Source organism: Colobus angolensis, unplaced genomic scaffold, assembly GCF_000951035.1.
Source record: "Colobus angolensis palliatus isolate OR3802 unplaced genomic scaffold, Cang.pa_1.0 Scaffold475, whole genome shotgun sequence".
NCBI classification, from domain to species: Eukaryota; Metazoa; Chordata; class Mammalia; order Primates; family Cercopithecidae; genus Colobus; species Colobus angolensis.
The window spans coordinates 608908-627833 of record NW_012118210.1 but is presented as its reverse complement, the minus strand read 5'-3'; the positions used below and the strand labels follow the sequence as shown (position 1 = coordinate 627833).

At 41.8% G+C, this 18926-nt stretch overlaps 1 protein-coding gene across 4 annotated transcripts in view; it reads left to right on the top strand.

The window, feature by feature from the left end:
* HECW1 (HECT, C2 and WW domain containing E3 ubiquitin protein ligase 1) overlaps positions 1-18926 on the top strand; it is a 469289-nt gene that overhangs the window by 355189 nt on the left and 95174 nt on the right. For all 4 annotated transcript variants that reach the window (XM_011958796.1, XM_011958795.1, XM_011958794.1 and 1 more), the window contains 4 exons: positions 1128-1267; positions 3905-4026; positions 6439-6624; positions 17589-17723. In XM_011958796.1, the coding sequence (XP_011814186.1) occupies positions 1128-1267; positions 3905-4026; positions 6439-6624; positions 17589-17723 (583 nt within the window). The remainder of the gene's footprint in view (positions 1-1127; positions 1268-3904; positions 4027-6438; positions 6625-17588; positions 17724-18926) is intronic.

Here is an 18926-nt window from a genome sequence, read left to right as displayed (position 1 = left end):
CCCTACGCCAAACCTACTGAATCAGAGACTCCGGGGGTGAGGCCGGCAGTCTGTGTTTTAAGTCCTGCAGGTGATTCTGCGCAGCTCAGGTTAGGGAACCTGCGGCCTAGAGAATAGCACCCATCCTACTGCAGGGCGCTCTGTGGGGCTCCCTCCTCCCTCTCCACTGGTCTCCTGGCCCTGCCCGGTGCCCACACACCCTGATGCCACTGCCAGGCGTCTCAGAGCTCCCCAAGGGCGGCCTGCTTTCCCACATGTTGTTTCTCTTCTGAAATGTCCCTTCCCAACAAATTCTCCAACAAATTCATACTCCAGCTTCACAATTTACAAACCTTGGGAGTTTCCTCATCTGTGTCCCACACACCTCTTGCTGTCTGTGACAGCCTTTCACTTGGCTGGAGTTATGGCTTCCGTCCCATTTCCCTTTTGTTACGTCTTGACTGTGTGTGTTTAAAGGGCAATGTCATATTCTAATCCTCTCCTCCATCGAAAAGTCCAGCACAAAGCCTTCACACATTGGAAGGGTTAGCAAATATTTGGTACTTGGCAAGGTGGCTAGCTGGCTGGCCAAATGACGAAGTCCCCAACTTGGGAAGAAAAACAAAATGAGCCTTTGAATAAGCAGAAAACATTTATTTATTTGCCAGCATGCTATTAGGTGTAATATTTCTGTGACCTTTGCCCAATTATATCAATTATCCAACAAATAAAACTAAGTGAGTAGAACTGCTAGCCCAGTTTGTACACTTATTACAATAATGTTGAGGTAATTTGATATCTTAGTTGTAGCATTTTAATTTACTTCCCACACTCTTATTTTAGACTTAGCCTGATTTTGTTTAATGCAGGGCACAGGCTGTTTTGCATGATTAGTTATTATTTGTGTTGATTTTTGAAAAGTCACCATACTTGAAACTCATCATAGCTTACAAAACAAAAAGAACTCGAATCATCTTAGAGATACTTGTCTTGCTAATTGTTCTGGCTATCTTGTGGGAATTTTAAGCATTTCTTTCCTGACATTCAAGACAATTCTTTATGGATTTCTCTAATTATCTGATTCAGAGTATTGGCCCCCAAGGAGCAACCCAAAGTTAACTCCTGTCTTTCCATTTTCTAATGCAAAGGTATCAAAACATTCAGCGAACCATTGCAACAGAGAGGTCGGAAGAAGATTCTGGCAGCCAAAGTTGCGAGCAAGCCCCAGCAGGAGGAGGCGGAGGTGGAGGGAGTGACTCAGAAGCCGAATCTTCCCAGTCCAGCTTAGGTATTGGAGGAGGGGTCCCCACAACCTGTGATGGCTTCCAGGGGCTGTGTGACAGAGGGCTACAAGCCTGTCACCCTGCCTCATGGGGAGCAATGTGCCCCAGGGTGAAGAGAGTGGAAGGCCAGGGTAGAGGATAAAGGCATGCCTGGTGCCCCCCAGGGAAAGCAGACAGAATGAGCTTCCCACCAGGAAACTTAGGGGAAGTGATTACAGTGAAGGAAACACCACCACCCTGGCGTGGCGATCTGGAGACAGGAAAGTAGATGAATTCTGGGGATGGAGCTGAATTTGCTAGAGTGCTTGTGGAGCAAGGCAACTTTGTCAGTGGCTCAATCATGTAGTGTTAACTAAATGTTTTATTTATTTATTTATAATTTATTGTTAAGTAAATTTATTGTATTTGTTGGTGTCCTAAGGATTTTTTCACTTATAAATAAAACATGCAATAAAAATCCACAGTCTATTTCAAAGGAGCTGTGTGATAACACTAGGAATAATCACTCATTTGCACATAGATTTGCACATAGAATAAAATTCAGTTCCCCCAAGAGAAGAACCTGGGAATGAAGAGGTTTTCCAGCATGCCACAGGAGGGAATTTTTACCCACTACAGTAGGCATTCACCTGGGGCCTGGTTTTCCTGGTCTTCTTTTCTTTGAATTGGCCCGAGTGGAACTCAGACAAGGACAATCGAAAGGCATGAGACTAGCTTCCACCTTTTTTTTTTTTTAACCTCTAGTGAGAGAAGATTATCACAGTGACATCCTAATAATCCACTTTCTTTTTAAATTGGGTAAATTATGGCAGATTTATTTGCCAAAAGAAGGGTTAGGGAACAGTCTGGGCAGGCAGCACTGGGATTCCAATCCTGCCAGGTCTCAGCCGTCTAGGGCAATGCAGAATATTGGACATTTTCATGTGATTTTTAAAAATGCACATCCACAGTTCCACCACCAATTTTAATTTCCCCCTTTCAATTCATTTCACCAGATATGCTAACTAAACTGACTAGTTTAGGTTTTTCTGTTACTATTATTATTATTATTACTATTACTATTACTGAAGAGAGAGTCTCTCTTTGTCACCCAGGCTGGAATGCATGGTGCGATCATAGCTCACTGGAGCCTCAAACTCCTGGGCTCAAGCAGTCCTCCCAACTCAGCCTCCTGGGTAGCTGGGATCTCAGGCATGCACCACCACGCCTGGCTAATTTTTTCATTTTTTGTAGAGACAGAGTCTTGCTATGTTGCCCAGGCTGGTCTCAAATTCCTGGCCTCAAGCAATCCTCCCGCCTCAGCCTCCCAAAGTGCTAGGATTACAGGCATAAGACACCACACCTGGCCTGTTATTTATTTCTTTGTTCAAACTTCTGAGAGAGACATGGTACAATAGCCAAGTAACTAGGAACACGAGGAAAAGGCAGCAGAAAGTTTATTTCTGAGTTTGATATTAAATGAGTTGGCATTTACTGTATTAAAAAAAAAATCCCACAATTAGTGGCTGAAACTCACAGCCATGCATCTACCCACAGTTCTACAGGTTGGCAATTTGAGCTGAGCTCAGCTGGGTGGCTCCTCAGAATGCTGCTGGGCTCACCTGTCCATCTTGGATCAGCTGTGGAGTCGGCCAAGGGCTGACCTGAGATGGCTGCCACTAGGGTGGCTTGTCCCTGCTCCCATGGCCCTGTGGCCTCTCATCTTGCAGCAGCCTCGCCCAAGCTCATTCTCATGGCAGTGGCAGGGTTACCGGAGAGTGGAGACACACAGGTCTCTTGAAACCCTGATGCAGAACTGATCCATTGTCACTTCTGACATGTTCTGTTGGTTGAAACAAGGCACAAGGCCAGCCCCAATTCACCAAGGGGAAGAGCAGTGAAGTCCCAATGCAACTGGGTGTGGATACAAGGAGAGGAATTGTGATCCTTTCCACAAACAGTCTATTACAGCTATGGTTAGCAATTTGTAAAGGAAATAAGAAAAAATAGCCAGGCATGGTGGTGCATGCCTGTAGTCCCAGCTATTCAGCAAGCTGTGTATCTGGGAGGATGGCTTGGGCCCAGGAGTTCAAGGCTGTAGTGAGCTGCGATCACGCAGCTGCACTCCAGCCTGGGTGACAGAGCGAGACCCCATCTCAAGAAAAGCAAAAAGAGAGAGAGGAAGGAAGGAAGGAAGGAGAAGGAGAAGAGGAAGGGGAAGGGGAAAGGAAAGGGAAAGGGAAAGGGAAAGGAACGGGGAGAGAGAGAGAGAAAGAAAAGGAAGGAAAGGAAGGAAGGAAGAAGAGAAAGAAAGAAAAGAAAGAAAGAAAGAAGAAAGAAAGAAAAAGAAAGAAAGAAAGGGAGGGAGGGAGGGAAGGAAGGAAAGGAGAAAGGAAGGAAGGGAGGAAGGAAAGAAGGGGAAGGAAAAAGAAAATCATTGTGATAAAAGGGAAGGACACAGCAGACTGTTGGAGGACTTGAGCCTTACTGAAGTTATGCAGAAACACTGCTAGGAAATGATGATTCTTAACTGACATATGTAAAGTAATGACACTTGGCCTAAATCCAACAGTCTGCTGTGTGGGTGAAGGCTTGGGTGCTGCTGCCATCAGGAGCGAAGTACAGAAGTTGAAATGCGTTTTTCCCAACTTCATTTTTTCCAGATCTAAGGAGAGAAGGGTCACTTTCTCCGGTTAACTCACAAAAAATCACCTTGCTGCTGCAGTCCCCAGCGGTCAAGTTCATCACCAACCCCGAGTTCTTCACTGTGCTGCATGCCAATTATGTGAGTGCCCTAAAAGGCGGAGGGAGTGGCCTGGCTTGGCAAGACCCAAAACACAGCTTTATAAAGTCATCTGATAGATCTAAAAGGGTAGAATTTTAACGTAAGCAAGAAAAAACAAAGAAGACAGCTCAGTCCACTCTTTTGACTATCTGTGAGTCTCCCAAAAAGGACAAAGGCTGGATTTGGAAATGCTGTTGCCTCTTTGGGTTTTTGTTAGGCTCAAATGTGTTAATGTCAGTGAAAGTACTTTGGAAGCAAACTTGTTTTTGTTATTATTAAAATTTTAAAGGAGCAAGATTATGAGTCGGCCAGATTCCCTTCAACCTAATCATTTTATAAAATCATTTTCACTGATAAAATTTTAAAGCAGAGTTCTTCTAGGTAAATAACTGGGTTTCTTTTTGATACAGTTTACACTGAAGTTAAATTTGATGTGATTTTACATATGTAGTTTTTTCATTGCTTTTTTTGGTATTTTCAAGAAAGCAATGGCATGATATCATTATATTCATTAATTTTTCCATTCAACAAACATTTTCTGCGGTTCAGGCTCAGATCTAGGTGCTGGAGTCACAAAGACAGATTAAGGTGACACCTAAACAGTAGGAGATCTCATTTTGTGGAGCAATGATGTGAAAAAGATCAGCCCAGTGTGACAGGACCAGGCCAAACTGAGGGAGGACAGAGTGCTCTGGGGGCGCCAGGGAGCATTCTTGGGGAGGTGGCTGAACTGAGTCCTGAAGGTCGAAAGTGGACAAGAAGAAGTCCAGGCAGAGGGACATCTGTAGAAAGGATGCACCCATGAGGAGGCCTGGGGGATAAGTCCAAGGTGGTGAGTGTGAGTGACTGGTAGGAGGGAGAGAGGAAGAGGGGCTGGAGACTGGGCAGCAGAGCACCTGGTAATTCATGTAAAGGAGCCTGGATCTACTGCAGCAGGTCACAGGAGCCAACAGTAGCCCTTGGGCTGCCTGACCAGGGAGGTTGATCATGCATTTTCTCTGGCAGAGTGTCAGGGAGAGAGACTGAGCTGAGGAGGTTAAGACACAGGCTGATTCAACCGCTGAGTGAGAGATGATCTGGCTGTGACCTAAGGAAGGGGTGGGAGCGTGGCAAGGAATGGCTCCATTCAAGGACATTTCTCATGGACTCAGCAGCACTTAGGTCCACTGTGATCACGAGTGGGTGCAAGATGATAACTCAAGAAAGTAGTTTCTGCTTTGAGCACCTGGGTGAGGCAGTGACCGCACTAAGCTGGAGCTGGAGTTTGACTGGGTGATGGAGGGCGTGGCTGCAGAGGAGGATATCAGTTTTTAGCAGGTTATTTCTGAGAAGCCTGTGGGATACCCAGTGGCTCAATCCCAAGCAGCTCCCCAGAGGTGTTGTGGGGGCCACAGGGAGAAAGCGCGTGGCACATGGCCATGCCCCAGCTCTGGGTGCAGGTGGCCCTGGGCCAGTAGGAGCCACTGGCCCAATCCCCTGTCTACCTGTGGTCTGTCCTTTCACCTGCGCCCCCGCCGGTGAAGAGATGAAGGATGAAGAGATGAAGAGATGAAGGATGGGAAGAGATGAAGAAAGACATGACACTCACACCAGCCCTGTGTACTGTCACATTGTCATGTCTTTCTTCATCTCTTCCCATCCCCCAACCTCCCTACACACACACACACACACACACACGTACATTTTTACATAGGATTCAAAGAAATGACAGACCTCTCACATCCAGCCTTCAATCCCCAGAGGCCCTAAATTAATGCTCCCCGTTTTAGACAGGTAGGAGGACCAAAGGCAGACCTCAACAGTCAGAGAAGGGACCATGGAGGAGAGAGAGGAGTGAGGTTCAGGCGGGTAGAGGGAGACCAAGGAGAGCCAGACATGACTGAGACAGCGAGAAAACCGTGTGGAGTCACACAGATGAGTGGTGGGCCGCATCCCATACTGCGCAACACTCAGGTGGAACGGGTGTCACAGATTGTCCATGTGGGCCAAGGGGGCATGATTCAATGCACATTTACTTTTTTTTTTTTTTTTTTGAGACAAAGCCTTGCTCTGTTGTCCAGGCTGGAGTGCAACAGCACAATCATAGCTCACTGCAGCCTCTATTCTTGGACTCACGTGATCCTCCCACCTCAGCCTCCCAAGTAGCTGGGACCACAAGCACGTGCCACCATGCCCCGCTAATTTTAAAAATTTTTTGTGGAGATGGGGTCTTGTTATGTTGCCCAGGCTGGTCTCGAATTCCTGGGCATTTACTTCTTGAGCAAGAGCTCATTTTCTGAGGCCTCTACCTCACACTCATAATAAACCGCTGTGTCACAATCATACTTAGCAGTGTTAGTGTGCTCATGGTGTGCTTGCTCTGTGTTTTTCCTCATTCCCCACTCCTTACCCCATCGCCCTGACCCGTCTCAGAGTGCCTACCGAGTCTTCACCAGTAGCACCTGCTTAAAGCACATGATTCTGAAAGTCCGACGGGATGCTCGCAATTTTGAACGCTACCAGCACAACCGGGACTTGGTGAATTTCATCAACATGTTCGCAGACACTCGGCTGGAACTGCCCCGGGGCTGGGAGATCAAAACAGACCAGCAGGGAAAGGTGAGTGTGACCCACCTGCTGGGTTTTCATCAAACAGGCTCCTTCCCCAAGGTGAAGATTAGCGAGGATGTGAGGAGGAGGGTATAGGGAGGAGTTATGTCTGGGAGATGCACTGTCAGCTGCCAGCAGGAAAGAGGGTGATGACCATCCACATCTGGGCTTCTCAACCTCAGCGCTACTGTGGGGAGAAGGGGGCCAGGCCAGGGGAATACCCTGTGCCTTACGGGACATTAGCAGCATTCCTATCCCTCATGCCACTAGATGCCAACCATTGTGACATTGCTGTGTGTTCCCTGGGGGGGCAAAGTCACACCTAATTAAGAACCACTGTCTACATGTTTTTAAATTTAGGTTTGAAACATGGAACCGAATTCTGTCCAGTGAACTTTTGGTTGTTTGCCTCCTTAGACAGCTAACTCTCAGGGGATAAACTCATTGGTTAAATGCAGTGACACTGTTAGAGGATTTGTTGTGATTTCCCTAATACACCTTAAGTTTTCTGTAAAACAGCCTAACAAGCACGGTGGGGTGTGCTGGGCCCGTGTGATCTTCCCTGGCTTACAGTTTGCTTCTGTGTGACCTTAACCCAAACCGGGCCTTTCTGACCATGCTTTAGAAGACCAGCTGAGTCTGAAAACAAGAAGGTTTCTTCCTAATCTTCATCAGCCATCTCAATGTATTCAAAAGACAGGCCAAGTAATTTACTAGAACTGAACCTGTGTAACCTTCTATGAACTTTACCAGAAAGAACCCCTCCCTCTTTCTGGTCCAAGGAACCAGAAGCTTTGCCTGCAGTCATGTCTGTGATGTGTCCTTTCCTCTGTGAATGTGAGTCTGCAAAGCCATGTTCCCCAAAGGGAGCTGATTTGGCATCAATGTCCCCTCAAAGCCTTGCATCTCTCTCCTACAAATCTCTTAGCATGCCTCAGAACCTGGACTCTCTGGAGTGTGTGGGGAAAGAATGGGGGACTCATTACAAGTCCATTCATAAAATGAATCTCTAGGACCAGCTCCTCTGTAACCAGGGATGAATTAGGGGAGAGGAAAGAGCATGCCTTGTGTAGTAGAAAAGCCACTGTAGCCAGCATCTGCTTCCTGGGACCTTCTCATTGATTGGACGTGGCCTCTGTTGGGAGAGGGGCAATGATTTGTATGTGAGGACTTGGTGATATGCATTAGGGTGGGAAAATGAAGCCTGAGCCAGAACAGAAAGTAAAGGAGTGGCTTATCAGAGCTGTTCGGGTAGCCACGTTTACATTTATTGCTTAACCAGGACGCCAAGACGACACCACCATGTTCATCATGCAAACAGCACACACCAATGTGAACAGCTTGCTGAGTCTTGGATTTCCATGACTGCAGTTTTTGTACCAGGATAAGGATGTCAGGGAGCCCAGCAGAATGACAAGGAGGCTTCCCAATATAATAAGCCCTGGTTCTCCATGGTACACATGCAAATAATGTGACATCCCCTGGTCATCACACCAGCAGGGAAGCACAGAGGCTGAGATGCACTCTGAGAGTTTTGTTCCATTTGGGAATGCATATGAGAGAATTTCTGGCAAGAGCTCTTCCCCCTAATTCTCTTTAGCAAGAAGATATCATACATGAGAAAGAAAAATTCTGAATTTGAAATGAGAAAACTTTCAGTTATGACACCAACTAGCTGTGTGCCTACACACACATGCACACACACACACACACACAAATGGTCTCACCTATTTCTTATTAATTGAACACACACACATACACACACTCATAGTGACAGAATGCCTAAGAGGCATACCATGTAGTGAATTGCTGGGGAAAGTAGCTTTAGACTTGCAATGTATTACCACAGTCCATAGGGTGGTCAGAGAGGAACAAAGGAGGGTAATGGGAAAAATACATGGACCAGTCCATCTCAGTCTAAATACATGACCCTGTGCAAGTCACTCCACCTTTCTGAGCCTTAAAATAGCAACAATAATGCCTACGTTGCCTTCATGATTTTACAACCAGATAAATAAGTTAATAAGTTCATGAAGGAATGATTGATAATATCGTGACAGATTAGTAGTATCTGCCATTCTTTCTCTTAATGTCTCCCAAAATAATCCAAGATCAAGATTGTTAAGTGGGGGAAATAAAAGAATATCTCATTGCCAAAGCCCATTGATAAGGGGAATAGATTGAGAAAAACATGTTAGGACTGTGTCTTACAGGTTTCACCCTTGGAAAGGATATGCTGCACAGGAGGCTGAGAGTTAGGAACACAACTCCCTGAACAATGGGGTGGCCATAGCTCACTATGCAAAAGCCACCTTCATAGCTGTCCAGAGCAGGTCCTTGCCCCTTACCCTGGACAGTCTGCTTCTTGCTTTATCTACAAATTCAAACATGGCAACCTTTGCTTTTATTATCCACCTTGGTAGGGAGTAGAAGGGCTGGGCAGAGCTGTTTGGTGTCTTTGAATACATGGTTATCTCTACAAAGGGGACAGAGGCAAGGAGCTCAGAGCTCTGCTGCTTCAGGAGGACTGGAGCAAAGAACACACTGGCATCTGACTCATCTGCCATCTTCAGATTCTGAGAAAGGAGGACAGAGCCTTCTGCCCAATTTAATAGAGATTGCATGTGTGCCTTACGCCTCATTCCAAGTCTGAGCTGAGGGAGGCCGTCACCATCAGAGAGGTAGGGCATGGGTCCTATCTTGTAGCAGACATGAGACCAAGGCAGCTTCTGCTAAGAAATGAATAAATAAAATGAGAAGAGGCCTAGGAAGAGACACTACTGCAAGAAGCAAACAGAATCTTGGTCTGACAAAAAGCATGTCTCTTTTTTCAGAAAGCATATTCTTTCTCGCCGGGCGCAGTGGCTCAAGCCTGTAATCCCAGCACTTTGGGAGGCCGAGACGGGTGGATCACGAGGTCAGGAGATCGAGACCATCCTGATCTACACGGTGAAACCCCGTCTCTACTAAAAAATACAAAAAACTAGCCGGGCGAGGTGGCGGGCGCCTGTAGTCCCAGCTTCTCGGGAGGCTGAGGCAGGAGAATGGCGTAAACCCGGGAGGCGGAGCTTACAGTGAGCGGAGATTGCGCCACTGCACTCCAGCCTGGGCGACAGAGCTAGACTCCGTCTCAAAAAAAAAAAAAAAAAAAAGAAAGCATATTCATGGAACTGTTTAAAAGACGTCTATTCATCATCCATGAAATGGCACAGGAGCACATGACTTCTGTTATTAACCAAGAGGAAAAAGCCACAAACAGAAAACAAGCTGAGAGGAAACAGACATAGGTAGTCTGAAAATAACTGTTTTAAGATTGCAGGGAAAAGCAAAAGGTAATAATAATAGCATAGGGATAAAACAGAGCAGCACTGATGCTGTGTGAAATGTCATCACCGATATGGCATATGAACATGGAAACAGCCCCTAAAGCAGAAGGAAGGGCCAGCTTGGGCGACAGAGCGAGACTCCGTCTCAAAAAAAAAAAAAAAAAAAAAAAAAAAAAAGCAAAAACTGAAAAAAGAAAAAACTTATCTTCTCTATGCTTATCCTAACCATTCAAGTTAATGCCACAACCTTCCCTGACCCCTAGACCGTGTGCTCCCCCATGTCACTTACACATTTATTAGATTTATTGCTTATTGTCTGTTTCTTGTGGCAGGATTTTAAGTTTTTTGAGAATAGAAATCTTTGTTTTGCTCACTGATAAAACATCAAGGGCCAAGAATAATGCCTAGTATATAGTTGGCACTCAATAAATCTCTGTTGCACCAATGACTTATAGAGTTACCTGAGGGAAGAAACCAGAATACTAGGTACAGCAGGAATAATTAAATATTAGTGTTAATTATATTAAATATTAAATATTAAAATCAAAACGTTGCTGATTTAAAATAAATTATTTAGGTGAGCAGATTAATTGGGCTCACTGAATTACAGGAAAGGTAATTAAAATACATTATATACACATGTTCTGGAATGTCTTTAAATAGAAATTCTTTAAAAATCTTATCAATATGCAGCCATGATAATATAAAAGTTACCTACAAAAGAATAAAAATCAGACAAGCTTCAAATTTCCCATCCTAAAAATGAAACTAGAGAAATCCACAGAGCAATGACTCCAAGATATTGATGAGAAAAGATTGCAGCCCAGTAGTCCTAAATACAGACAATGATTGTCATTCATGGGTGAAAACAGAAAAACAACCTCATGTGCAAAATCAGAGCTTACCCTACTCTTTTACCCATCCTGATTGTTACGGTGTGATAGTTTGGATATGATTTGTTTGACCCCTTAAATCTCACGCCGGAATTTAATCCCCACTGTGGCAGTGTTGGAGGTGGGGCCTAGTGGAAGGTGTTTGGGTCACAGGGACAGATCCCTCAGGAAGGACTGGTGCCATCCTTGCAGCAATGAGTGAGTTCTTTCTTATTAGTTCCCTCTAGAGCTGGTTGTTAAAAACAGCCTGGCATCCACTCCCTACCCACACTCTCTCTGGCTTCGTCTCTTACCATGGGATCTCTGCACATGCTCCCCTTCACCCTCCACCATGAGTGGAAGGAAGTAGCCTGGGGCTTTCACCAGACGCCCAGTCTTCCAATCAGCAGGATCATGAGCCAAATAAACCTTTTTTCTTTAGAAATTTCCTGGTCTCAGATATTCCTGTATAGCAACACAAACACACTAAGACACTGATGAAACACCAAAAGCCATTCTCCAGATGGATCACTAACAAATCAAAGCACGACATTAATAGTGAAAAAATGATGGTATATAAAGGACTAGTGGTGAGTATTTAAATCAATCAAATACATACATATAAATAAAAGTAATTGTTGTTAAAATGCTTTAAAACGTATTGGAAAAGTCTAAATAAAATACGTGAAAAGCTGTATAATACAAATGGAATAGTTGTATAGTAACAGTCTGGATCAATATCACCAGACTGGAATAAAAAAAAAAAAGTAAGAAAGTGAGAAGAGGGAAGATGAGCAGGGGAAGGAAGGTTATGCTGAGTTACTAGTTGGGCTCAAGGGGAATAAAACTGGATCATTTAAAAAACAAAGGCTAAATATAGTAATTTGACAAGCTTAAAAGGCAACTGTTTCTACCATTTAAAATAGAATTTTTCTCTTCCAAATTCCTTCAAAAGATAAAATCAAACAAAATAGAGTTTGTATGACAAAACACAAAAAACTGCAAAGATGGAAACAATAAAAGTAAGATAACAAGTAAGTAAAGTAAAAAAGTAAGTAAAGCCAAGCATAACAGTTAAGGCAATAGGTGGAAACATGATAAACTTATGTACCAAAAGGAAAACACTTTCAGCTTTGGTAACAAACAGATCCAGTTTACAAAAAGACATACCTAAGAGGTGATTTAGAAAGTTTAGAAATAAAAGAATAAATATTAATGTAGTGTGAAGACAATAACAGAAAAACTGGTGGTGCAGTATTAATATAATACGAAGGAGAGTTTCAACCATAATCCTTAAATGGGGGTCAAAGAAATATTTAATATTAATCAATGGCACAATTAAGATAAAGATATAATAATCATGTACCTTATGAGCCAAATAATAACATATTATATTAAATAAAGAAAAATCAAGGAGAAATGAAAGGAGATGAAAGAAATACAGTTGTAGGAAAATGTGTTTTATATCCATCAGTTTGACAGATTAAATAGACAAAATAATTTGAGATTTAAACAATATAACTTTACGTGAATGAAACATTGATTCTTTTATTAGAAATAAAGTTTACGTGAATGAGCAAACAAAATGTGGTATATATCTGCAATGAAATGTTTGTCCTTACAAAGAAATGAAATTCAGACACGCGCTACAACATGAATGAACCTTGAAGACATTATGCTGAGCAAAATAAGCAAGACACAAAAGGACAAGAGTTATATGATTCCACTCATATGAGGAACCTAAAATAGTCAAACTTATAGAGATAGAAAGTAGATCAGAGGTTACCAGGGGCTTGAAGGAGTAGAAAATGAGGAGTTATTGTTTCGTGGATACAGTGTTTCAATTGGGAAGGTGAGAAAGTGCTGGGGAAGGAGAATGCCTATGGTTGCACAATCGTGAGAATTTATTATACTTAATGCCACTGAACTGTACACTTAAAAATGATTATCGTTTTACATATATTTTGCCACAACAACAAAAAAGAAAAAGGGCCCCCTAAAATAGAGTTGGCAACTTCTTTTCATGATTATTTTTGTAAGTGGTGATATTCTACACTCCAAAGAAAACAAAAAAGCAGAATATAATCAGGTCACATCCTATGGTCATAAAGCAATAAAACTGAATTGTAGGTAAATTTAAGCACAATCATAAAAACAAAATCTTTGCCAGCTGGAAAGTAAAAGTAATGTTTTAGATGACTCTTGGATTTAAAATAAAATAAATACTTAGACACCATTGAGAAATGTTGAAAATACATGTGAACAATACTTAATAAAATATAGAAAGGATATACTCAAAGACTTAGTAGCATTAGAGAATTTCAGTTGATTACTTTAGGAAATGTTTTTAAAAATTACTTGATAAAAATTACTTATTTATTTATTTATTTAGTAAGACTGGGTCTCGCTCTGTCACCTAGGCTGAAGTGCAGTGGCATGATCACAGCTCACTGCAGCCTCAACTTCCTGTGCTCCAGCAATCTTCCCACCTCAGTCTCCCGAGTAACTGGGACCACAGATGCGCACCACTATGCCTGGCTTTTTTTGGTATATTTTTTGTATATTTTTGGTAGAGACAGGTTTTTGCCATGTTGCCCAGGCTAGTCTCAAGCTTCCAAGCTCAAGAGATCCACCTGCTTTGGCCTCCCAAAGTGCTGGGATTACAGATGTGATGAATACACATTTGTATTTTAAAAACAAATACCCTGGGTCAACTAAAAATGTAAATATGTTTTTGTCACCTAATAAAGCCTCCTTTAAAACAATAGGCATCTTATTGTACAATTGGGCCTAGTAATTTTCCCTTAAAAATCAAGAATAAGAAAAGATTTCAACCACCACTTACTTAATGTTGTTCTAGAAGTATTCACCAATATTACAAAACAGGAGGTAAAAATGAAAGAGTCCTCCTAAGGAAGGAGACAAAATTAACATGATTTGCAATTAAAAATCAAAGAGGATATACTTCAAAGAGTCGTTTATTTGATGGAAGCATTTAATGTGATGAGCAGACAAAAAGTAAATACACAAATAATAACTTTCCTGAGTACCAACAATGAAGGGTTATAAAACATTATAGGAAAAGATGCACTCAGAATGGCACATTAAATAGACAATATTAAATACCTATAAATCATCTTAACCAGAAAGATATGTCTTTCAGTAAAACAACTACAAAACTGTACTAAGAAGAAAATTCTTTAATAGACATGTTCAGAAATGGGAAATGGTTACACAAACTCTCACAAGGAATGAATTCTCTCCAAAATCATTTACCGTCTCAAAGTGATTCTAAACAAAATCCTGATAGAACTATTTTTGGAACTTAATAAAATTCATATTAGTTCCTCTGGAAAAATGAAAGCAGACAAGAATATGTAAGAAAATCTTGGAAAAGAAAGGGGAAACTTGCCCTACAGACGTTAATAATTGGAATAGTGCGGTACCAGTGAAAAGCCTCAGACCATTGGAACAAATAAAATATCCTGAAACAGACAGTAGTATTTATAAGAAATGTATTTATAATAAAACAATAGGAAATGAATGATTTGGAAAAATGAGCTCTCTGATAAAAAATATCAAACTATAACTTAATATTATACCAAAATAAGTTTCAGAAAGGTGAAAGATTTAGTGTTAACGATTAACTCTCCTAAAGCTAGAAAAATATAGTTACACACTTAACTGACCCCTGGAGAGAAATGATTGAGACATTTGGATACATAGGAATATTAAAAATTCAGTGTATTAGAAAATAAAGCAAACAAAAATCAAAAGCAAATTTGAAAGCAGATGTATAACTTAGCACATGGATAATAAATAAGAAAACTTTAACATCCCAACAACAATAACAAAAAAGGGAACAGACATCGCAGGCAATACACTAAGGAAAGAATTGACTAATTAGCCTATAAGAAAATGTTTTTCGTTTGTAAATTCCCTGGGAAATTGTAATTCATCATTATTTACCATGTAACATTTCTAAGAGTTCTTTCAAAATTAGTATTTGTGAGAGAATTATAAAGAGGAAGATTCATGAACTAATGGTAACGTGATAAATCTGAACAACTGCTGTGAAGATAGTTTATTAGCATGGATCAATAATCATAAATATTTTTCTAACTTTAGCCAAGTAATTAATTCAACTTTTAGAAATGCATACCAAAGAATTGCCACAGATACACAAATTTAAGGAACCTATTTAATTTAATTTATAAACATCTCAGCATGTATTTGAATAATGAAAAGTCTATTTTTAATATTTATTAGTTTAGCTTACACTTGTGTGTTTAAAATGCATGTTGATGCATTTTGTTTTTTCCCATTCCCATTTAAGTCTCATTCCATTTCCTTGTATTTTTTACATCACTAGTGTCATTTTTTGAGTCCTCTACCAATTTTTCAAGGGTATATTATCTTCAGTTCCAATTGAACATACAGCCCTTTTTGAATCTGTGTGGGTTGCTGTCTTGGGGAATTTTACTGCAAGTCACAGATATTGATTCGCATGTTATTAGAAGTGTTGTTATTTACTTTTTTCCTGGGTGGTATATTTTTATCTCAATAAACCACTTCCTGTATGAGTTTTTATAAAGCTCTTTAAACTGCTTGTTTACAATGACATAGTTGAAATTATAAGCTTCCACCTTCCAAGAATAATTTCTAAATCTGTATAAAATTTATTTAACTACTTTTGTCAGGTTAACCTAAAAATATCTAAAACTAGAATTGATTGAGGTCATGTAAAGCTGGTATGACTTCACCAAATGTTACTGTTCATTGAAAAGAGAGTAATTAAAAAGTTGTCTTATGGTACAAAGGGTTTGTTGAAAAAAAAAAGGTAATAACTTTCTTTTTTATGAGAGATAATTTTGAATTTAAATAACAGTGTTGCCGTATATTGTAATACATACAGTAATCAGACATGGCACAAGGATTTATATTCAAGAGTGTTGGGCCAGGCGCGGTGGCTCAAGCCTGTAATCCCAGCACTTTGGGAGGCCAAGACGGGTGGATCACGAGGTCAGGAGATCGAGACCATCCTGGCTAACACCGTGAAACCCCGTCTCTACTAAAAAATACAAAAAAAAAACCTAGCCGGGCGAGGTGGCGGGCGCCTGTAGTCCCAGCTACTCGGGAGGCTGAGCCAGGAGAATGGCGTAAACCCGGGAGGCGGAGCTTGCAGTGAGCTGAGATCCGGCCACTGCACTCCAGCCTGGACGACAGAGCGAGACTCCGTCTCAAAAAAAAAGTGTTTGGCCGGGCGCGGTGGCTCATGCCTGTAACCCCAGCACTTGGGGAGGACGAAGCAGGCAGATCACCTGAGGTCAGGAATTCGAGACCAGCCTGACCAACATGGAGAAACCTCGTCTCTACTAAAAATACAAAATTAGCTGGGCATGGTGGTGTGCACCTGTAGTCCCAGCTACTCGGGAGGCTGAGGCAAGAGAATCACTTGAACCCGGGAGGCAGAGGTTGCAGTGAGCCTAGATCATGGCACTGCAGTCCAGCCTGGGTGACAGGCAACAAGAGTGAAACTCTGTCTCAAAAAAAACCAAGAAATACAAAAGTGTTCATTGAAGCATTATTTTAAAACAGTAAAAAAGTCAAATGTCTAACAAGGGTACTAAAATTAATTGTTATACTTCCATCAAACTTAATATCATGTAGTCATTAAAATTCTCTGTTAAAAGAATACTTAATAATTTAGGGAAATACTTACAAAATAGTAAGTGAAAAACCTCATAACAAAATTATAGATCTTAATGTGGAGAGAATATGTATATATTTGTATGTATGGAAAAGAAAAAACTGAGGAAAAAAATCAAAATATTTTGGTGATTATCTTTAGACTCTGATATTTGGGGTGATTTTTATTATCTTCTTTCTACTTTTTTATCTTTTTAAAGTTTTTTCTCAGTGAAAATATACACATTCTGTAATAAAAAAGAACATTTATCTTAAATGTAAATAAAATACTCTACAAATTAATTACTAGTATTATCTTAACCCAGTAAAGACTCTATTGCTGTCATTTGTCATGTTGAATAAAGTATTATAATCACTACTTAGAAACTCCATGAACCATGTAGAGTGTTTGTCTATAACTGATACTGCTTCATTCAGCTACTGAGCAAACAGGCACAGTGTCCTGTTCCCCATCTAGATCAGTGGTCTCCAGCCTTTTTGACACCAGGGACCAGTTTTGTGGAAGACAATTTTTCCATGGATGGGAGGGTAGAGGATAGTTTTAGGAAGACTCAAGCACATTACATTTATTATCACTTTATTTGTATTATTATTACATAATAATACATAATGAAATAATCCTATAGCTCACCGTAATGTACAATCAGTGGGAGCCCTGAGCTGGTTTTTCTGTGATTAGATGCTGCCATCTGGGGGTAATGAGAGGTGGTGACAGATCATCAGGCATTAGATTCTCATAAGGAGTGTGCAGCCTAGATCCCACACATGCGCAGTTCACAATGGGGTTTGTGCTCCTATGAGAATCTGATGGCACCGCTGATCTGACAGGAGGTGGAGCTCAGGTGGTAATAATGCTCACTCGCCCGCGGCTCACCTCCTGCTGTGCAGCCTCCTTTAGCCTGAACTAGATAGATGAGTTTTGAGTAGATTAAAAAAGGAAGTAGGGGGTAGGGGAGGCTGGGCAGAAATAAACATGAGGCCTGGGCCCTGTAGCACTCCTGTATATTACTGACTCCATTTTGGCCTTTTCTCACACATGGTGCTTTTTTCACTGGTCTGTTTGCAGTCTTTTTTCGTGGACCACAACAGTCGAGCTACCACTTTCATTGACCCCCGAATCCCTCTTCAGAACGGTCGTCTTCCCAATCATCTAACTCACCGACAGCACCTCCAGAGGCTCCGAAGTTACAGCGCTGGAGAGGTAACCCTCCCTACACCCCACCCTACTGTTCACCGGTCACAGTCTCTGCCTCTTCCATGGGGGCAGAACAATTCTTTAGTGGCTAGGATCTAGGGTTGCCTGCGCTGGAAGAGACTAAGCCATATGCGCCCTGCTCTGTAGAAGAATAATGATCGGGACGCCCACTTAACACCCCAGACCTTCACCCCGTCTCTACTGAAAAAATACAAAAAATTAGCCGAGCGTGGTGGCGGGCGCCTGTAGTCCCAGCTACTCGGTAAAAGGTAACTGTCTTCAGTTACCTTTTCTGCCTCGCCTTTTGTCCCACACAATCACCACTACTAAAAACCTGTCTAGTTGAAAGGAAACTGAAAATGCAATGTCGGGAGATCCCTACACTTACAGCTGGAGCTGTGCCTCCTGAGGCCTGTCACGTGTGAATACATGGAACTGCTATGTTATGTCTGACTAACTTTAAACTTCTACCTCTCCATAACATCCTAGAAAATACTTCAATAATGTATCCATGGACTAGAAACTAGGGGAAATTAACCAGGCCACAGGAAGTGGTGCTCTATTCCTACTCGACTCCCACTCTACCATGTGCTCTTTCCTTGGCAGCACTTTGTGGCTACCATGAAGGGCTAAGCATCACTTCATTGCTTTTCTGAATTAGTATCTATATCCCATACTCTTCCTGTCCTTCTTTCTTGAGCCAAAACTCAAAACATAGCTCTTTGTTTGCTCCTGATCAGTTCCTGACAATATCATGAGCAAATCTCTTTTTAAGTCCTAACTGTATCCCAAGTATCTGTGCCTTCTTTTTGTGGAAACCACCAGGATCTCAAGAGATGTGGTCTCTGAGAACTACTTTGCATAAAACAGCTTTTAGAATTGGATTATAATAAGGTTAAAAAATGAAAAACATGGTGTAGGAAGGAAAGGAATAGATGTGTATGTAGGTGAGTGAGTTTGTGTGTGTGTGTGTGTGTATGCGTGTGTGTGGTGTGTGTGTGTGTGTGTGTATATATATACATGTAGAGAGAAAGAGAGAGATACTTATATCCCACAGTGAGTCATTCCAGGGAGAGCCAGGGAGTTTCTCTCCAGAGAAACTGGGAAGATAACAATTCACCCTGGGCCGGGCGTGGTGGCTCACGCCTGTAATCCCAGCACTTTGGGAGGCCGAGGCGGGCGAATCACAAGGCCAGGAGATCGAGACCA